Source organism: Quercus robur, chromosome 5, assembly GCF_932294415.1.
Source record: "Quercus robur chromosome 5, dhQueRobu3.1, whole genome shotgun sequence".
NCBI classification, from domain to species: Eukaryota; Viridiplantae; Streptophyta; class Magnoliopsida; order Fagales; family Fagaceae; genus Quercus; species Quercus robur.
Window position 1 is genome coordinate 87,598,695 of NC_065538.1, and position 21,407 is coordinate 87,620,101.

The window sequence follows — 21,407 nt, forward strand, 5'->3', positions numbered from 1 at the left end:
CACTTGTGTTTTGCTGGTTTGAATTTCTTGGCTCCCAGCCTTAGGGCCAGCTTAGTTTTGGGTTTTCATAAACTATGTTCTTAGTTCAATGAAATACTGAATTATTAAATAAATAAATAAATTCTAATTGCTTTTTGCCCAAACCAAAGGAAATTACATCAGAGTATATATTCACACAGTATATGGAAATATTCAAAGGACTAATAAAAATAGAGGGATTTGGCAATTTTCATCTAATCAAAACTATCTTAGCATGTGGCAGCAGCAATTACATTAATATAGAATATAGAACACCTAGCAAGCATAGAGATCTACCAACTTTTCACAAAAACTGAACACTATCTACAACAAAGAGGATAACTGATCCACTCCTAATAGCATAACAATTATGCAGAAAACAACAACTTCTGCAGAAACACAAACAATACATCCAAAACCTTTAAAACAAAACAAGACAATCTGCTACAGAATGTGCAATACCGAACCTATTCTGCAGAAACAGTAATTATGCTTGGTAAGAAAATTACAAAACTAGAACACTTGGTCACAACTTGTACCTTTGTTTTGGCAAGATATAAACAAAGATATGCTCTTTGGTAACAAAAGGAAATTACAAAACAAGTTTTGGACCATCAAAACTCCAGTCCTAAACTAGGAAAATTACAAAACAAGAGCACTTAAGCTCAACATGTGTCATAGATTATAAAGTATGATCCTAAATTAGAAAAATGGCTTGACTTTATGAACCATCTCATTCTATCCACTTGTAACACTAGCTTTCTTGGGTCAAGTGACCTCCACTTGCAACACTTCCTTGAGTCAAGAGACCTCATGCACCATCAATTTTGTCGTTGGAGCCTATAACACTTGATATACTCTCGAAATGTGATGCTATTGCAACACTTGCTAATGAGCCTCCCTGATGTGATGCAGAACTTGTAGAAGCCGACTACAAAAAAACCAATTACACATTACACATATCACAAGCTTAGCATTAAAATTGTCAAATCATGCATCTAAACTATTATTAATATCAAAGTAAAATATATAATTGTAAATATCTTTATCATTAAAAGTTGTGTAAAACTAGTAATATTTCTAGAAGAGATATCCTCAGTTTTCTTTTGTGCCATGATGTCATGTGCATATATTTCCTGTAAAAATTGTACTTGTTTAGCAACAATAATAGTATACTATATTAATGTGTAAAAATAAAATAGAATGGTGAAAATAAGGATAATTTAGAAGATTACCTCCTGCACTTTTCTTTTCTTTGTTTGCTTCTTTGATGTGCCTTCCTTTGGTTTCGACATCTTTTCTATCCATGATTTTGTCCTATGCTTTTTATTACGATAAATCTCCCTTTTCTTTATCCCTTTTGGTACAATCGTAATCGAATCACATAATTGATTTTCTTTGTCTGCAAAATCGGTGGAAGACCTAATGATGTCTTCTTCTACATTAGCTTTGCAATTCCTAAGGTCACAAAGTTTTTTTTTTTTCTTTCAAATCTACAATTGCTAAGCTTAGAATATTATGGCCTTCTTTAGTTTCACATGCCTTATTCACCAATTGAATATATTTTGGACATAAATCTCGATACCAATCTACATATTCCAGTCGAGTATCCAACTTAATGTTATGTGTTATGCAATTTTTTCCACTTCCATCTTTTGCATCTCTTCTCCACCTTTTCATGATATATCTATTAGGAATCAACTTGATATCCAATACATCAAGAACTTTCAAACCATGCCTACATAAAATACCAAATGACTCAAACTTTCTACAACTACAAGATAGAGTCTCATCTAATGGATTCCACATGACTTCAGATATTCCATATTGATTGAAAACTCCAACCACATAACTATGTGTTTGACTCACATTGCGTTCTAGGATGGAAAGTGCCATTACCTCTTCAACTTCTATCTGAAATAAATTAAACAACATAGGCATGTACACTGTTGCTACTTGGTTAAGCATAGGAGAGCTTTTGAGCTTCAATCTTGGAAATTTATGTCTAGAGTTGTATTCTGCTTCTAACTTCTTGTCCCGTTTTTGATTGACAACTATTTCAAAATGAGTGAAAAACTCTACTATATTGAGATTAGTAAACAAGCAATCCTTCAAGTCAGCATTGAAACTCTCACTAAGCTGGGTTGTCTTCATTCCTGCAGTGAAAGTTCTCTTAACATATGTTTGGGCCCATTTTTCTTTTAATTTAAATAGATCAATTAGCCATTTATTTTCACAAACATCATGCTTATCCAGCATTTCATTCCAAATTGTAAGAAACTCATCTTCACCATCATACTCATAGATACATGCTAAGAAATGATCATTAAATTGAGACTCATTTTTGAGTAAATAACCCAAGTGTCTCTCAGCATTTTGCCACATATACCAACTACACAATGCATGATATGTCTTAGGCATGACTACTTTTATTGCAGTTGACATTGCTGCATCTTGATCTATGAAAATGGTGATTGGCTTCTTTTCAGACATTGCTTCTAAGAATGTCTCAAATAAATATACAAAAGATTCAATCGTTTCATCATATAAAAGTGCACCTCCAAATACAATAGTTTCTCTATGGTGATTGAGACCCAAAAATACTCCAAGTGGCCTTGCATCTCTATTTTTACTATACATTGAATCAAACGTTCAAAAGTTATTACATCACCGAAGTGGCTATAGTCAATGATCATTCTTGCATTGGCCCAAAAGATATTAGTAATCAACTCTTCATAGTCCGATTGAGTAGTGAAATAATATGAAGGATTTTCCTTAAGTTGACAACTGAAATATCTTCCCAAGCTAGCAGCTTCCCCATGCTCCATGTCTCTCTGTCGCTTAGTGTGTAAATAGTTTTTATGATCTTACTCGGTAAAACCAAGATTATCATATCCACCAACTTGCTTACTAAGAAGCTCATAAGATTGCTTTAAACTTAATCCTAATTCATGTGCCAAATCAATTTCAATAGCATGAGTTGCAACCACTTTCCGTTGTGATGGCATCATGTGTATAGCTAATGGGAGGTGGAGATAGTGGTTATGCTCAGAAATAAATTCATTAACCACATATTTTTTACTATCTTGATTAAGTACAATAACCAAATGTGCTTCACAACCACATCTTGTTTCTGCTCGTGGATTTTTTATATTCTGATCTCTCTTGTCTTTGCCTCAAACCCCCTCCTTCATGCACACAAATCTCCTTGAAGTAACCACGCCAATCTTTTTACATTTATTTACATACTCTTTTCTAATACTAAAACTAGCCTTTCTGCCATATTCATTATAAAAATCATATGCAATCTCATCTACTTCAAACTCCATTCCTTTAAATGGGGTAGATTCCATGGGCACATTAGAAGGAACATGTATTCCCATCATTATCCCTAGAAAAAATTGACCATAAATTTATTATAACTTTCACCTATGAGCAGTAGCCAGAGTAAAAATGAAAGAGTTGTTGGAAGCAAGGGAAATTTTGGTTGCTGAATGAGCAATAGAGTTACAGCATCTACTAATCCAACTAAATTTGCAAGAAACAAAAGACAGCCAAGTCTTGAATGTCAGCAATCAAATGGGAAATAGACCAGGCAGAACAGGGACCATTGGTGTGGAAAGACCAGGCAATCAAATATGCCATATACTAATATAGATTCAATCTTTATCTCCAAAAAAAAAAAAAAAAAAAAAAAAATCAATCTTTATCTCAAAAAAATAAAAAATATACTCCAAGAATCATCCAGCCATTATAAAGATTCAATCTTTATCTCAAAAAATTAAAAATAAATTTTTAGATAGACTCTAACTTGCATCCAACCATCAAAACAACAATATAAACTCACCAAGACAACAATATAAATGTAGAAAAATGAGATGGACCCCAAGAATCATCCAGCCATTACAAAGATTCAATCTTTATCTCAAAAATTAAAAATAAAATTTTAGATAGACTCTAACTTGCATCCAACCATCAAAACAACAATATAAACTCACCAAGACAACAATATAAATGCAAAAAAATGAGATAGACTCCAAGAATCATCCAGCCATTATAAAGATTCAATCTTTATCTCAAAAAATTAAAAATAAAAGTTCAGATAGACTCTAACTTGCATCCAGCCATCAAAACAACAGTATAAACTCACCAAGACAACAATATAAATGCAGAAAAATGAGATGGACTCCAAGAATCATCCAGCCATTATAAAGATTCAATCTTTATCTCAAAAAATGAAAAATAAAAATTCAGATAGACTCTAACTTGCATCCAGCCACCAAAACAGCAATATAAACTCACCAAGACAACAATATAAATGCAGAAAAATGATCAAACATCAAATAAGATAAGCATAAACAAGTTTTACAGGTATACCTCTGTTTTGGCAATATAGAAACAGAGATATGCTCTGAACTTGTTCTCTGAACCTTTGAACGTGTTCTTTGAAGCTTTGAATGTGCACGTTTGGTTTTCACTTTTCCTTCCTAAAAGTTTTCTCTTTGTTTTCCAGTAGAATTTGTCTGGTTGAGTTAAACAACCCTCTAGTTTAAGTGTTTAACCACAATTAAGTGTGTTTACATTTTAATTGATGTGGCACGTTTTTTACCCTTGATAGTTTTCAAAAGGATCCAGTCCGTGAACTGGACACTCTCCATTTCAAAGGGAAATGGAGAGGATCTGGATCCATTAAAGTGATGGGTTAAGGGGTGTGATTATGTCGTACAGTATAACTTTTCACAATTAAAATGTACACTTGTTAGAATTTTAAGGTAGTATTTTTTCTTACATGGCAGCATCTCTTTAGTTGCAGGAAAAAACTTCTACTTTTATATATAGGGTCCGTTTGGATAGAATTTATTTTGCTGAAACTAAAAACTGAAAACACTGTAGCAAAATAATTTTTAAATGTATGAATAGTGCTATGAGACCCATTTTTAATGAAAAAGTGGCTGAAAATTGAAGTTTGTGGGTTCGTGAACAGTACACCGGTGCACTGTTCACAGAAGACTTGGTCAACAACTGCGACTGAAAAAAAAAAAAAAAGCGCTTGAAAAACACAGATGCCAATTAAGTTGGATCCAAATGGGCATGTAGTATTAGATTTATATATATATATATATATATATAAGACATATTTTAATTGAAAAAATCATGTGCAGTATAAAAGTCCTCATTAATATTTTCAAAAAACATAAAGGTCTATTTTAAACATAGACATCTTCTTTGGGAACTTCAAAAGGTATTAGGTGAGCTACAAGATTCTTAAGCTGTGTTTAATTTAGTAGTAATTGATCTTTGGAAAATATTTTCCACCATTGATAATATTTGGCAACTCAGGAAATTATGGCCAAACTGAAAATACATTCAGCTGACCGCAAAATACCCCCCCTTAACTCGTAAATCATTTTACATTTTAAAATTACCTTCAAAGCATTTCCACTCCTCACAAAAATCCTCGCCTCACTCACACTCTCATCACTCATGCCAAGCCCAAGCTAAAGGAAGGAGAGAGGTACTGCTGGTAAAGCCCAGAACCAACCCCTAACCCATAGCCCCACCATCGTGCCTACAAGCCCCTTCGTTGGTGAAGGTAGTTTCGGCACTTCTATCTTCCTCCTCTCTCTTTCACTCTCCTGACCCATCCCTCTTTCTCCCCCGTCCCATCTTCCTCCTTTCTTTTCCCTCAAGACCCTCATCCTCTAATTGAGATCTAGATTTTTTTTGGGGTTGTTCTTATTTATAGTGGTTTTTTTTTTTTTTTTTTTTTTTAATTTTTTTTCATGATTTGGTTGAGGTAAAAACAATGATTTGTCTTGGGTTGCAATTGATTTGTTTTTAGTATATCAGAAATTGAAAATTACAACTGACCCATTAATTTGATCAATGAATACGTAAATAAATTTCTGTGAGTATATGAAAATATCTATGAATATTTGTTACATCTTATTTTATTGCTTGGGTTGGAATTTATATATTTGTCCACTTCCAAAATTGTGGATTTGGGTATTTTTTGTTCAAATGAGATATATTTGTTCAATTTGGTTGTATGATTATTGTGCAGTTGTGATGTTGAACTATTCAATATTGTATTTTTGTTGTGTTGGCATTGTTGAACTTTTCTACACTATCTTGTGTTGCAAGCACGTTTCTTGTATATCACCTTGTTGCTTACACATTTGATTAAATGGTATGTCAAATAATTTGCTATACTAATATGTATGTCATAAGGCCAATTTTGGTTTTTAAATTGTTTATCCTATCAACCACCTAAAGGGCTAACATATGTGGTATTTGTTGGTCGTGTTGCCTAGTGTGTACGACACATGGGAAGAAGCCCATGTCCAAGTCCATCAATTTTCTATAGCAGATCACAGGGCATTCAAGAATAAAAGGGATGTGGAAGTTGCTTTTATGAAATTTTGGTAGATTGATGGCAGGAATGTGCAAGAAGGTTCTTCATCTAGTACATATCCTACTCATTCTAACTCAAATTCCAGTACACCTTCAATTGAAGAGATCCCCTGCTGCACAGAAGATGTTAAATATGAATTGTTGAAATATCAATTAGATATCGCGATTGAGTAGTGGAACCATGCAATGAAGATTGCAAAGTTGAATGCCAAAATGCTAAACGCAGTGGTATCTCAAGTCCTACGTACAACACTAAACTCAATGAAATGACACATCTAAATTTGGTTGAATGACCATGAAGGCTGTGGTAGTAGATTTTATTTTGTGTTGTGTTGTGATTTTTGTATGTTAATACATGTGTAATTGTTATGAACGCAAAACTTGGATGTGTATATGTTAATATTTTGAGCATTGGAATTTATGGATGTGCATATATGATGTGTATAGGTAGTTTGAGAAATCCTGTTGTGTTATAGGTATATATTTTGACATTTTTTCTTGAAAATGTTTTACATTGGGGAGCCAAATATAGGAAAATATTTGTTGGAAATATGCTTTTACATGCAAGACCCAACACTAGAAATACTTTTACGACGTATTTCCAGAACACAATCAAACAGTTGAAAATCTTTTTCTTTCTATAAAATATTTTCAAAAATATTTTCAATTGAAAATATTTTACACTTGGAAATTATTTTATATGTTGCCAAACACAACCTTAGTAACAATGAACTACTTTCATATAATAAACATAATGTCAATAATGGGCCCATTTGAAATTGATATTGTTTCAACAAAAACTTCTTATCGTAACAAGTTGTAAAAAACTTTATGTCCCCATAATTTAATTAAAAAAAAAAAACATAAGAATTGCTTAATAATTTGAGAAGAGTTAATGTAAAAACGAGAGAGAGAGAGAGAGAGAGAGAGAGAGAGAGAACGAATAATTCTTAGGCATGCTGAAATTGTTGGGCCAGTTCTAGTTTATACCAAATATGGAATTTGACCTAGTCCATTTTAGTTCCTTTTTTTTTTTTTTTTTAAAAAAAAAAAAATGTAAAATGCTGATGTACATGGTCATTAAAAAGGTGATTTGATGGTTAATTCAAATGGTGTATATACTTTAAAACTAATTGGTTTTTTTTTTTTTTTTTGTGTGTTGAGAAAAAAAAAAAACACTAATTGGTATATATCCTGGCTTGATGGGAAAATAAAATAAAATAAATAAAAATTCATTATAGAACGTACTATTATTACTTCAAATTATATCATAACTAACAATAAAAAAGATGTATTGATAATTGATAGGCCCAGTTGTTTCACCAATCTTTGTCGAATCACGGATGCCTCCGTCTATAGTCGAAACTCGTGTATCTTCCCTAAGGTTACCACATAGACTTGGTTATGGTTGCGGCTCAAATCCAATCGAATTCCCTTCTAAATGCATTAGGTTTTTGCTTTAGGTCCAGCCCATACTGTTTCTCCTCTCTTTTTACTCCATTAGAGCATCCACAGCAGTGGAGCTAAAAATTTAGCTTTTTAGCTTCACCAAAAGTTACTTTATTTATTTTACCTACATACATGCTGCAACAGTGGATCTATTTTAGCTTTTAACACAATAAAATAATATATCCATTACAATAAAATAATATATCCACTACAATAAAATAATATATCCTATACAATAAACAACAATCACAACCACCTTCAACCGCCACCGTCATCGCTGCTGCCGCCGTCGCCGCCACCGCCACCGCCACCGACGACTCTTTTTCCACCGCTGCCGCCGCCGCATGATAGCAAATAATCGTCTAGTGTTAACAAGTGATTTTTTTAACCCCAAATTATACTCGTACATTTTTTTTTTTACTAAAAAAATTTCTCAATTATCATGATAGCCTATTATCGTCTCAATTGTCCAGAAGCAACCTTGGAACAATGTGAATTATGAAATGAAGGAATTTTATAAGAAAACATATAAAATAGAATACATATTATAGCAAGAACAATGTAGTCCATAGATTTGCTCACATACATAACTCAAACCAAATTACAATAAAACTCACACACTCGCACAAGTTCCTATGACTCATACTTCTCAACATACAAAAAAGAAAGTTCCTACGACTCGCCTTGCAATTGCCATAAATGTTCAATAAGGTCCGACTGGAGTTGAAAATGAATTTCTCGGTCTCTGATGCGTCCATGCCTCTCAATGTATGACAAAAATTCATCACTTTGTTCACGTAACATTTGCAGAGGAGGATTATCCACTCCATCGTTTTGTTCATAATCCAAATCTACCACTTTATTATCATCCCGCTCATCTTCCCGCTCATCTTCAACAATCATATTATGGAGAATTATGCACGCTTTCATGATCTTTTTGAGTGTTTCAAGATGAAAAAATCATGCAGGTCCATGGAACACGTAACATTTGTTCACGTAACATTTGCAGAGGAGGATTATCCACTCCATCATTTTGTTCATAATCCAAATCTACCACTTTATTATCATCCCGCTCATCTTCAACAATCATATTATGGAGAATTATGCACGCTTTCATGATCTTTTTGAGTGTTTCAAGATGAAAAAATCGTGCAGGTCCGCGGATAATTGCGAAACGTGCTTGAAGCACTCCAAATGCACGCTCAACATCCTTCCTATACGCCTCTTGGGCTGCTGCAAATAATTTATACTTTTGTCCTTGTGGAGCTGGGATTGTTTTCACAAATGTTGCCCACTTTGGATATATACCATCAGCAAGGTAATATCCCATAGTGTAGTCATGACCATTAATTGAGTAATGTATTGTAGGAGCACGTCCTTCAGCAAGTTCATTAAATACATGAGATCGCTCTAACACATTAATATCATTATTTGATCTAGGTAACCTAAAAAATGCATGTCATATCCAAAGATCATATGATGCTACTGCCTCCAAAATAATAGTAGGCTCACGAATATGACCACAATATTGACCTTTCCATGCAGATGAACAATTTTTCCACTTCCAATGCATGCAATCAATTGAACCTAACATACCTGGAAAACCTCGACGTTCGCCGTGAGCTAACAGTCTAGCAATGTCTTCATTGTTTGGTTTTCTCAAGTATTTTTTAGAGAAAACATCAATTACCGCAGTAACAAATTTTTTCAAACTTTCTAATGCAGTAGTTTCTCCAATCCGCATATATTCATCTATCAAATCACCCGATACTTCATACGCAAGCATTCTAAGTGCAGCAGTTATCTTTTGTAATGAAGATAAACCAAGTTTGTTGGCACTATTTCTTTTTTGGACAAAGTAAGAGTCATGAGCTTCAACTTGAGATTGAATACGAAGAAAAAGAGAACGCTTCATCCGAAATCTCCTACGAAATAAAGCGGGTGGATATATTAGTGTGGGAGCAAAATAATCAAGAAAAAGCCTCTCATGGTCTACCAAATGATTACGTTGGATAGAACGACGACGACGCTTAGGTTGTGATGCTTCCATAACAAGTTCTTCGATTATCTCATCTTCATCTGAGTCATCAAGAAGGAACTTGCGAAACAAATAGTGATTCATGGATGCAACCTTCAAGACAATTGGAAATCAATTATTACTATAGATGCAAGATTAAAATCAAGTGACATAAACCACAACAAAATGAATATAACTAATTCACGCACAAATCACAACACAAACACATACATCTAAAAAAAAAAAAAAAACTTGGAAATACTATGAATGCTCATTGTTCATAGATTTATTCTAAGACCTGTCATCTCATAACCAAGCATATGATACTAGGAATGTTCAATGAATAGAAATAATTGGATGAAAGACACTCATAGTGGCTGTAACAGCAAGATATATAATAGCAAAATATATAATAGGCACTCATAGTGGCTGTAATACTCATAGTTGATCAAATAATAGTTTAATTGGATCAAAGAATTAAATCAATGCCTATCACAAGATCAAATGGAACTTAACAAAAGATAAAAAAGATTGCACTTCAAAGTCTTTGTTAGATTGCACTTCAAGTCACAACACAAATACATACATATAGTTTAAGATAATTCATCAAGTGACATAAGCCACTACAAAATACATAAAAGTCTAAACTACATCCAAAATACAATTAAACCCATTAATTACGTGATCTTCGTTTTGCCATGATTTCCTCTTGGAGTTGTTCATAAAAAACTTTTTGTGTTCCGGTTAAGCCACTTGTATCTATCATCATGATTCTCTCTTCCTCTAACCTTTCTTCCCGCTCACATTTTTTCTTCTCAATCATCATTCTTTCCTTCTCAATCTTAAGTTTTTCTTCCCTCCTTTCCTTTTCAATCGCAAGTTTTTCCCTCTCAAAAGACATTTTTTCCTCTTCCAACCGAGTTACATCCTCAATCAATTTCAATTTTTTGTTCAAATATTCCCCTACATCTTTTCTGGTGGCTTTGTTCTTTTGGATGGCCTTTTCGGCCTTCCTACCAATAGGTCTCTCAAAATTGGAAGTGTCACCAAGTCCGGACCCACAATCCCCTTCACTAATAGATATTGCCTCTGAAGTTGGAGGCACGGATGATCTCGATCTAGCATTGTTAGGATCGGCAAACTTTGGTTGGTCCTTTAACATGAGCTAACAATAGTCAAGAAGAAAGGGTTTCTTGTGCTTCTCTAAATACAAAGCCTTCGCATTGGTAATCTAAAAAAAATTAAAACAAATATAACTTGGTTAATATCTTCAAACTATTGGTGAATAGACATGTTAACACTATTGTAATATAATTTATACCTTATCTTCTTCGGTTATACCACTTTGATGAAGTGCGTTAATTTGAGCCATACACCCAGCAAACTTATTTGTCTTTTCACTAATCGTACCCCAACGACCTAGCAAGGAGATAACAGTACATGTGGTACCGGATGTATTGTACTACATGAAATATTCCCAAACTTTTTGACGAAAGGTATTTTGTATTTGTTCATTACTGTTTATGGCATCAACACTAGTATTGAGCCATGCTGCCACTAAGAGTTTATCTTCCTCTATAGTAAAATTAGAGCCCCGTTTTCCTTTTGTAGAAGAGGCATTTTCAACTTGTGGTGGAGGTGGAGGTGGATAATCAGAAACTGACACAGGAGTATTTTGAGACGTTCCCAAAAATTGTGAGTCAATTTCTATATCTTCGTTCATGATACCCGTGATAAATGTTAGGTCTCTACGTAACTCTGTGTCCGTACGTGACTCCATAAAATTAGAAAAAATATATAAACTTCCCTGCACACAGAAAATTTCCAAACTAACATTTATATCAACACAACAACTTACAGAGACATTTATATTACATTTATAGACAAATTATAGAGATATGCATTAGTGCTTACATCATGTGTTTGTAAGTCAAGCAGGATTGCTACTTTTGTGATTTTATGTTATTGGGATAAATTTAGTTTCAATTTCTCCCATCAAATTTTACTAGGATTGGAGCAACAAGCTTGCAATAGTATGTAATGGTGGAAAATACTAGCTCAATGCTTCAAGTAATCTTTTAAAGTTTCTTTGTTCTAGAATGCTGGCATTTCAAATTAGGGGTCAGTTGTGCGCGTTAGGCTTTCAGAATCCTCAAAAAAAAAAAAAAAAAAAAAGGCTTTCAGAATCCTCGTATTTGGTTGATATAGGGACATAAATTATTAGCTAACTATTTTATTCCTACATAGGATTGATGGGCTTACTTTACCATGGTGAAAAGATGTGTAAGCTGGACTTTCTGTGTACCATAGGTCCTGTCTATTAGCATTTCTAATTCACCGAATTTAGGAAAGCCTATAACGTATGAAAGTTCAAATTGTCTGCTTTTCGCCAAAGAAATTATAAAACCCAAAATAAAATTAGCTATAATGATTTGAATTAATTACTTTCTCAAATGTCACCAAGAGCTTTGTGATTTATATTACAGAGACATTTATATTACATTTATAGACAAATTACAAATTACAGAGACCACACAACAAATTACAGTAACCCAATACATTCATGTGGTTTTGTGCAACACAACAATTTATAGAGACCACCCAAACGTAACTCTGTGGTTTTGTGCAACACAAAAAATTACAGTGACCACCCAAACATGTAAACTTCCCTGCACAAATTACAGAGACCATAGAAACCACACAACAAATTCCTGCAAACAGAAAATTCCCAATACATTCCTCCATTCAGATGTTATACCCAACAAAAACAGCAAAAAAATAACACCATTTGCCCAAATCAACATAGCAACAACACCATTTTTCACCACAAAATAACACCACAAAATAACACTAAACCCAGAAAAATTAAGCCATGAAAAAATTCACTACAAAAGAAAAGAGAGAGCACTGACCTGAAGTGGATCGGTTGGGACGGCGACGGCGACGGCGTGGGCTGGGCTGGGACGGCGACGACGTGGAGAGCTTGATGAGTGAGATGAGAGCTTGATGAGTGAGAGAGATGAGAGCTTGCGACGGCGTGGGCTGGGTTGGGATGGCGACGGTGTGGAGAGCTTGATGAGTGAGAGAGATGAGAGCTTGCGACGGCGTGGGCTGGGCTGGGTTGGGACGGCGACAGACGGCGTGGGCTGGGCTGGGACGGTGACGGTGATGAGTGCTTGATGAGTGAGAGAGATGAGTGAGGGAGATGAGTGAGGGAGATGAGTGCTTGATGAGTGAGAGAGATGAGTGAGGGAGATGAGTGATCTGATGAGTGCACGGTGGAGATATAGAATAAAAGAATGAAAAAAATAAGGTGAGTTTTATTATTTTAATCGGGAGTTGGATAAAAAAATTATATATTTTTTTTAGATGAGTGCTACAGTGCACATCTATAGATAGATGTGTACTGTAGCAAATCAGCTAAATTTTATGGATTTGGCTCCACTGCTGCAAGCCTTTTTTGTTATATTGGTGGAGCTAAAATAGCATTATAACTTTTTAGCTCCATTGCTGCAAATGCTCTTATACAATGGGTGTCTATGCATTGGTGTTGTGTTTTTTTATTTTTTTTATTTTTTTTTTTATTTTTTTTTATTTTATGAAAATACTATTGCATGTACTTAAGATGATGAGAAATACACTAGTGCAAAGGATACAAGGTTCAAAGGAAAGCGTTTCATTATTCAAATTACTCTACTGAGAATCAGGCTGCATCCAAAGTAAGTAAATTAACCAATCGGAACAAGCAGTGAATAGAGAGATTAATGATCTATGTTCGTTAAAAATGTTGTTCACACTAGAAGCAATCTGGTACCTGAGGAATCAGTTGCTGTGTAATTGGGGGCCATGCACGTTGACATTATGAAACCACCCAATACATTGAGAAGAGAACTATGGAACGTGCTGTGATATTATCCAAGGACAGGAGGGACAACCCACAGTCAAAAGTAAATGGTTGGGAAGCTCCAGAGGAGCTAGGGATGGATTAAACTCAATGTGGATATTGCAGTATCTGCAAATTTCACGTTGTGTTTAATGTAATGATGTTCACCACCACAAGTAGAAGTTGCAGCTATGCTCTGGGAAATCTAGCTAATTCTGAGTGACAATTGGGAGCAAGTCATCATCGAAGGAGATGCAAAGTCTTGTTTTGACCCCCTAACCATATATGGAATTCAACCTGACTGATTTATTGCTACTACGTACTGTTAATAATATACTGAAACTTCGTAAGTCCTTTTTGAATTGTAATTTTCATTGAGTTAGAAGATGTTGCAATACTGCTGCTCATTAGGCTGCAAAGTATCAGTATGCAGTCAAGTTTAGTAGGTCTTTCTGTCCGAATAAGTGGAGTCTTCCTATAGAAATTGAGGATGCTTGTAGGGCTGACTGCCAGCTCATTTGCTAGTTGAATGATATTGTTGTTTAGCAAATACAAATACAAATACCAACCAAAAAAAAAAAAAAACTGTCGGACCATACACCATATCATATCTCTCACTGTCAAGTTTGAAGGGCTGTTTAGCACGGTTGTTTAAACAATAATTAATACTCAAACACGTATTTTCACAACACTGAAAACTGAACAACAATATTTAAAATGACAAAAAAAATACTTAAAAATATAAATTTAAGTTGTTTTTTTTAATTTGTAATAAAATGACAAAAAAAAAAAAAAACCTATAAGCGAGTTTCTTGACACACAAGTAACCCCCCTCACTAGGGAGAAAAACCGCTAGTTTTCCCGCCTAAAATCACTCTAACCATACACCCAATAAAATCATTTTCTCTCTATATTTTTCTCCCCTTTTTCATCTCCTTAAAATCATCCCAATCAAATGGGCCAAGCTAGAAATAGAAAAGTTATTTTGTTAAACTTTTTTAAAGGAATCTATACGGAAGATTCGAGTGATTTGGGTACCCAAACTACTCTTAATGGGTTCAAATCCTTTAAACCACCACTCCAACTGTCCAACTCCAAAACTCACTTTACACAACCAAAAATCAATCCCATAATCCATTGAAAATGAACTGAGTTGTATTTGAGAAACTAAATAGAATTTTTATTTGGATTTTTAACATGACTAATCTCTTGAACTAATTTAGTCATCAAGAAAAAATAATTGAAGTATATGAAGATAATAATAATAGTATTAAACTATTTATAATATATCCTTAGTGGTAGAAAGGGTGATAATGATTCTGATGTCAATAGTCAATAGTAACTATATATAATCATCAAATGATCAATTGAGAAATTGATTGTACTATCAAAATAACAAAGACTTTTGCGTAGAGAAACAAATTGCGGTAAAAGTGATAGATTTATTTGCATAGTAGAAGAGAAAAGTTGGGAAGAAAGAATTATTACCAGTTAGTTTTGAAGCTGCCTCTGAACTCTGGCCATATTCACTGATATTGCCACATATAGCCTATCTTTGAAATCGTTCAAGAACCTGAAAAATGCGACTCGCAGTGACATATTCAGTACTAATGTGCCAACAACTCCCCGGAAACCTGCGATAAATCCAAGGGCCACACTAACATAAAATCCCATGGATATAAACCCTTCTTTCTCATCTTGCATGCCAGCATGTTCTCTGCTCCCGTTCATAGCTGGATTTTGAGCTATTTCTTCCCCCGAACATTTGTTTGGAAGCGGGGCTCCGCAAAGATTTGGATTTCGCTCATATGAGGATGCATTAAAGGTATCAAGTTGAGGGCTTGTTGGAATTTTTCCGGATAAATTGTTGTTTGACAAGTCCAAGACACTTAGACGATCAATATGAGAAAGGCTTGAAGGAATTCCACCAGAAAGCTGGTTCTTAGATAGATCCAAGAAATCTAATGACTGTAACATATCAATCTCTGAAGTGATTTGTCCAGTTAAATAGTTTCTTGAGAGATTTAAGGAAACCAATCCAACAAGTTCCACAATTTCTCCTGGAATCCACCCAGTTAAATTATTGCTCGAGAGATCTATGCTTTTTAATAGTCCAAGAATATTTTTATACTCCTGCTCTTTTCCTTCCACATAAAAAACAAACGATCAATATAAGAAAACACATATCCCATACTGCCGATAGTTTCTAGAGAAGAATGGATAATGGTAGCATCTGGACTATCTTCTTTAGTCAAAGCAGAAAGATTGTTGAGGCATTTTGGTATACTTCCCGAGATTTCGTTTAAAGCAAGGTCTAAAACTTGAAGATGTTCTAGATGGCAAAGATGAATAGGTATGCTTCCATTGAAGTGATTGGATCGAAGGATAAGGATAATTAAATTTGGATAACTAGTCCCTAACCATATCGGTATCTGTCCTGCCAGAGCATTGTATCCAAGATTAAGGAAGATCAACTCCTTGCAATTATACAAGGAAGAAGGAAGTTCTCCACTAAAATTATTGTTGCCTAAATCCAATGTTACAATCCCATGTAGAAATCCCACCGAGCTTGGTATTTTCCCATGAAAATGATTGTTTGCCAAATTAAGAATTTGTAATCCTTTAAGATGCATCCAACATGAGTCAGGAATCTGTCCTAATAACCTGTTATTGGAGAGAACTAGAAAGTTCAAATTACCATTCTGAACTTCACATAAGGCGGAGATTGGGCCTGAAAGCATATTCTTGGAAACATCCAAATATGCCGATTCAAATAAAAATTGTGGTATTCCACCTTCAAGTTTATTTGAACTCAAGTCTATGATGGGATAAGAAGTAAACTCCAATGGCAAATTTGGAATTTGACCACTTATTTGGTTGAAAGAAAAATTCATATATTCTAGTTGAGGAGGGAATATCCAATTTGAATTGGACATGATATCCGAAATTCCAGAATTAGAAATATCAATCCAAGAATAATATTTTTGAGTTCGAAGCCATGTTGGGAATCGAGGGCCCAATTGGCAAGACCTTAAACTAATCCCGTCTAATTGAAAAGGTGGAACCCAATCAAAGCTGAAGTTGAAAACCAAGGTATTAGGTAAACCCAATTGCTTCAATTTTGTGAGGTTTGAGAAGTAGGCTTCAGAAATAACACCTTCCAATGAATTACCAGAAAGATACAAAGTCTCTAGATTGGATTGTTTTCCCAAACTTTCAAGCACGATCCCTTTCAAAAGATTATTTTGAAGCCTTAATATTCTCAATGATGGAAATGTTGTGATATCAGGTAATGATCCCATTATTTGATTCCAATCAAAAGTCAAACTCTCGATTGAGTGGTTTGCACACCCAGTCAAGTTATGAAAAATTCCTAGAAGTTGTCCGCTAATTTTGTTCAATGATAGATCCAATACTTCTAAACTACACATACCACCAAAGCTTTTTGGTATCCCACCTTCAAACTCATTCTTATAGAAATAGAGCTTTGCAAGAGAGTTTACTTTGCTAAAACCATCAGGAATTAAACCTTGAAATTGATTATAACTAAGATCAAGTGCAACAATACTAGTGTTAGAGTTGAACAACCACTCTAGTACTGAAGAAGAAGAAGTGAGACTATTATAAGAGAGATCGAGGCCATCAAGAGAAGTAGAAGAATTGACAAGGGGAACAGAGAAAATATTCGGAAGATTACAAGAGGACAAGTACAAGGATGTCAAGTACGGTAGTTTATTCACAACATGGAGCCAATTATTGACTTTGCTTTGGTTAACGGTAGTCATGCAAAGGTATTCTAAAGAAGAAAGTTGAGGGAGCCACTCTATGTTTTCAGGTATATTAAAATTATTCCAACCAAGATCAAGGTACTGCAAGTTGGAAAGATTCCCAAGCTGAAAAGGTATATTTCTTCCAAATTAGCATGATAAAGGTCAAGGTGTCTTAAGTTGGAGAGAGAACCAATGATTTCTGGGATTTGGCTTTGATTAAAATCATTGAAGCTCACATCCAAATAAGTCAAATATTTCAACTCAAACAAGGAAGGATTAAGTTTACCTCGTAAAGGCAGTGAGCGAAAGGACGAGGCATTGAGATTGAGCATGATGACGTGGCCTGTTTGGTTGCTACACCTGAGCCCACTCCACATGCAACAATCTTGATTGGAGCTCCAAGAAGAAAGAAGGCCATAGTCATCAATAAGGTCTTGTTTTATCTTGAGAAGAGCTTGTCTCTCATGCTCTTTGCAGCCAAGGTGAGTATCTCCTAACCCCAAATAATTTGCAATAGTTGGTTTCATGCACAACAAAAAAAGGAGAATTAAAGTGAGGAGAAATTGAAGGGAACTTCCACCCATGATTAGGATGAATTTGGAAGATCAAGTATATGATTAAGATAAGAGCATCAACAAATCAAATGAGCAATGTTTACAAGAATGATTTTATTTGCCTCAATTATTTATACACGCGTTAAGTAGAAATTATTCGCAGTAACTAGAAAAAAAAAAAAAAAGAAGATGAAAGTCACTGGAAATTTCTTTTAAGCTTTAATAGATTAGACAATAGACACCATTTTTAAGAAAAAGTATTTGTTTAACTACGAGTCCGAATTTCGTGGTCCGATGCAGTAGTTGCCGGTTTTATTTTCTGGAAAGATGGATACAAATGCATATAAGACGCTCCAATCAGATTCTGCTCTTGCACCAATCTTTAGTTTAATCACTGATGCCTCCCTCTAAACTTAAAAGTCCAAACCTTGTATGCTCAGTCCACAATGGTCAATGGGGATGGATAGCCACCACGGCAAGTTGTTGATAGAAAAAGAGTAAAAAACATAGGCACCAGTCTTTGTTTAATCACTGATGTCTCCCTCTAAACTCTTGTATGTTCCCAGAAGGCAACACATATATAGACTTCACTTGGTTGTTCTGGTTAGTTTATGCAATTTTGGTCCCATGCCTCTTTTTTTACTGTAACTTTGGTCTTAGACGGTATTCTTTTTTATTATTACTATTATTATCTACCTCATTGTTCAATTTTAATTATATTATTGAAGTGTTTTAGTAATTTGCATATAATTTTTTTGTTAATTCTGTGCATCACATAAACATAAGTATTGTTGTTTTTATTAATTTATGGAAAAAGTTTGACTACAAACTTGGTTGTAGCTAATGGCTATAACTTCCACTAAAAAGAATTAACATAATTAAAAATGTTAAAAATTTAATTGTTGGATTACATATTCTTTATGTTCTAAATACGCATGTCAAATTTTGTGTCAATCATATATTATTTATTATTTGATCCATAAATTTATTTTTAAGCATACTTTTAGACTACAAAAATTTGAAATTTAAACATTTGATTGATGATATAATTATTGATTTTTTATCTTCTAGAAAATTTTCAAGTATTGAGGATACGAAAAGAAAATGTAATCTAATAATGAATTTGTTAAAATTCACATCCAATAAAAATTATATTGAGTGGAATTGTAGCCATTAGTTACAATCAAATTTTTATCCAAACTTTGTCTTTAATTTATGAGTAATACTACAGATACAAACTATTTTACAATATTTTTATAAAATGTTGATTTGACCAACCTCTTATTGGTTTTAATCTAGGCCCACTATTAATATCATTTTTTCATTTACCAATAATCACTCACTACATCAACAGTTTGTAAAAATTTTTGTAAAATAGTTTTTATTTCTAGCATTATTATTAATTTATTATCTTCTTTTAGTTGTTGAAGAAGAATATATGAGTTTAATATTATCCATATCTCATATTATTATAGAAGCATATCGAATTCTCTTGGTATCTTGATCTCATGATAAAAAATCATCATATAGAGCAGACGTTATAAACTAAAATTCTATGCATTATAAAAGTTCTCAACCATATTTTCATTAAAAAAATAATAAATAAATAAATAAACAACTGCTAATTGGGGCATGGGGATTTGAACTGCTGATATCTTCATTGAAACGTAAAGAAGTGTTAGTTAAGATAGAAAACTCCCACCAACATTGAACTACTTTCATGTACTTTTCCTTCTTAGTAAATCTAGCGATGCATACTTTTTCACAATTGTAACTACGAGTCCGAATGCATATAAAAAAAATAAATAAATAAATCCTTGAACCTGTCAGATTTCTGCTCTTGCACCAATCTTTAGTTTAATCACTGTTGCCTCCCTCTGAACTTAAAAGTCCAACCCATGTATGGTCAATGGGGGTGGATAGTCAACACGGCAAGTTGTTGGTAGAAAAAGAGTAAAAAACATAGGCACCAGTCTTTGTTTAATCACTGATGTCTCCCTCTAAATTCTTGTATCTTCCCAGAAGGTAGCACATGCATATATAGACTTCACTTGGTTGTTTCGGTTGGTTTATGCAATTTTGGTCCCATGCCTCTTTTTTTTTTAACTGGTCTTAGACGGTATTCCTTTTATATTATTACTATTATTATCTACTTCATTGTTCAATTTTAATTATATTATTGAAGTGTTTTTGTAATTCACTAATTTGCATATAACTTTTTTGGCCATAATTATCAATAAGGTCTTGTTCAATCTTGAGAAGAGCTTGTCTCTCATGCTTTTTGCAGCCAGGGTATCTGCTAACCCCAAATTATTTCCAGCTTTTGGTTTCATGCACAACAAAAGGAGAACTAAAGTGAGGAGAAATTGGAGGGAACTTCCACCCATGATTATATAGGATGAATTTAATTAGAGGATCAAGAATGTGATTAAGAAAAGAGCATTGACACATCGAATGTGCAATGTTTCAAGAATGAATGATTTTATTAGCCTAAAATATGTCTTAATTATTTATACCTGTGTTAAGTATAAATTATTAGCAGCAAATAGTAAAATGAAAGAAGACGAAAGTCACTGGAAATTTCTCTTAATAGAGTATACACCATTGTATTATTGCCAACTTTTTTAGTTGAGAATTTTCCAAGTTTTCCATCTCTTAATAAAAAAAAAAGTTATACAAAGATAATATTCACTAAATAATGTTGCTTTCACACTGCACTCTTCTCTCACATACATATTTCATTACCTGCTTCGATATTAATATGCTTTATATATATAAAGAGTTAAAGCGAGGTGACTGAAGAGTATATTGTATTATTGCAAAATGTCTTACGCCAAAGACAAAAACTGAACTCGGTTCAAACTAAAAAGTCAAGTTATAGAAAGAAACTATTTTCACAATAAAAAGTTATAAATAATACTAGGATCACAACTTTTACCATAATTTTTGTTACAATTTACTTATGTGGCAAGTCATGAGTAGTGGAGTTTTTGATTCACCACTCATAATTTGCCACGTGAACAAATTGGAGTCCTATCATTTTGCAAAAGTTATCAAAGATATAAGTTTTCGCACTGTATTCTCCTCTCAAAATATTTTTCTTTATGCGCGAAGAGAGTCTATAGCACAAAATTTGCTAAAAACTTTTAACACTGGGATGATGTAGTAAATAAAAAATTAATATTAGTGATGAATTTAGATAAGAATTAATAAAAATTTGTCCACTTAACTGTTGTGAAAAAAATTATAAAATATTTTATTATATAGGCATTGCTCATACAGCCCTAAGAGAGAGTAAACAT

At 33.7% G+C, this 21,407-nt stretch overlaps 2 protein-coding genes across 2 annotated transcripts; both read right to left on the minus strand.

Moving 5' to 3' along the window:
- Positions 1–829: 829 nt before the first annotated feature.
- On the minus strand, positions 830–3,029 carry LOC126728915 (protein FAR-RED ELONGATED HYPOCOTYL 3-like). Its single transcript, XM_050434666.1, has 3 exons — positions 2,890–3,029; positions 1,561–2,650; positions 830–949 (listed from the first exon to the last, which is right to left on the minus strand). Exons 1-3 carry the CDS (start codon positions 3,027–3,029, stop codon positions 830–832), a joined length of 1,350 nt encoding a protein of 449 aa, XP_050290623.1.
- Positions 3,030–15,272: 12,243 nt separating this feature from the next.
- Positions 15,273–17,969, minus strand: LOC126728916 (receptor-like protein EIX2). Its single transcript, XM_050434667.1, has 3 exons — positions 17,838–17,969; positions 15,976–17,674; positions 15,273–15,925 (listed from the first exon to the last, which is right to left on the minus strand). Exons 1-3 carry the CDS (start codon positions 17,967–17,969, stop codon positions 15,273–15,275), a joined length of 2,484 nt encoding a protein of 827 aa, XP_050290624.1.
- Between the last annotated feature and the right edge of the window lie 3,438 nt (positions 17,970–21,407).

What these genes read in the sequence shown, in the direction of transcription:
- LOC126728916 (XM_050434667.1), bottom strand. Translation starts at nt 17,969, where the DNA reads ATGGCCTTCTTTCTTCTTGGAGCTCCAATCAAGATTGTTGCATGTGGA. An exon ending in TCGCTCACTGCCTTTACGAG is followed by an intron (nt 17,675 to 17,837) that starts GTAAACTTAATC and finishes ATACCTTTTCAG; the next exon opens with CTTGGGAATCTTTCCAACTT. An exon ending in TTCTCTAGAAACTATCGGCA is followed by an intron (nt 15,926 to 15,975) that starts GTATGGGATATG and finishes TTTATGTGGAAG; the next exon opens with GAAAAGAGCAGGAGTATAAA.
- LOC126728915 (XM_050434666.1), bottom strand. Translation starts at nt 3,029, where the DNA reads ATGATGCCATCACAACGGAAAGTGGTTGCAACTCATGCTATTGAAATT. An exon ending in GATAATCTTGGTTTTACCGA is followed by an intron (nt 2,651 to 2,889) that starts GTAAGATCATAA and finishes TTCAATGTATAG; the next exon opens with TAAAAATAGAGATGCAAGGC. An exon ending in ATATTCAATTGGTGAATAAG is followed by an intron (nt 950 to 1,560) that starts GCATGTGAAACT and finishes GTTTTTTTGTAG; the next exon opens with TCGGCTTCTACAAGTTCTGC.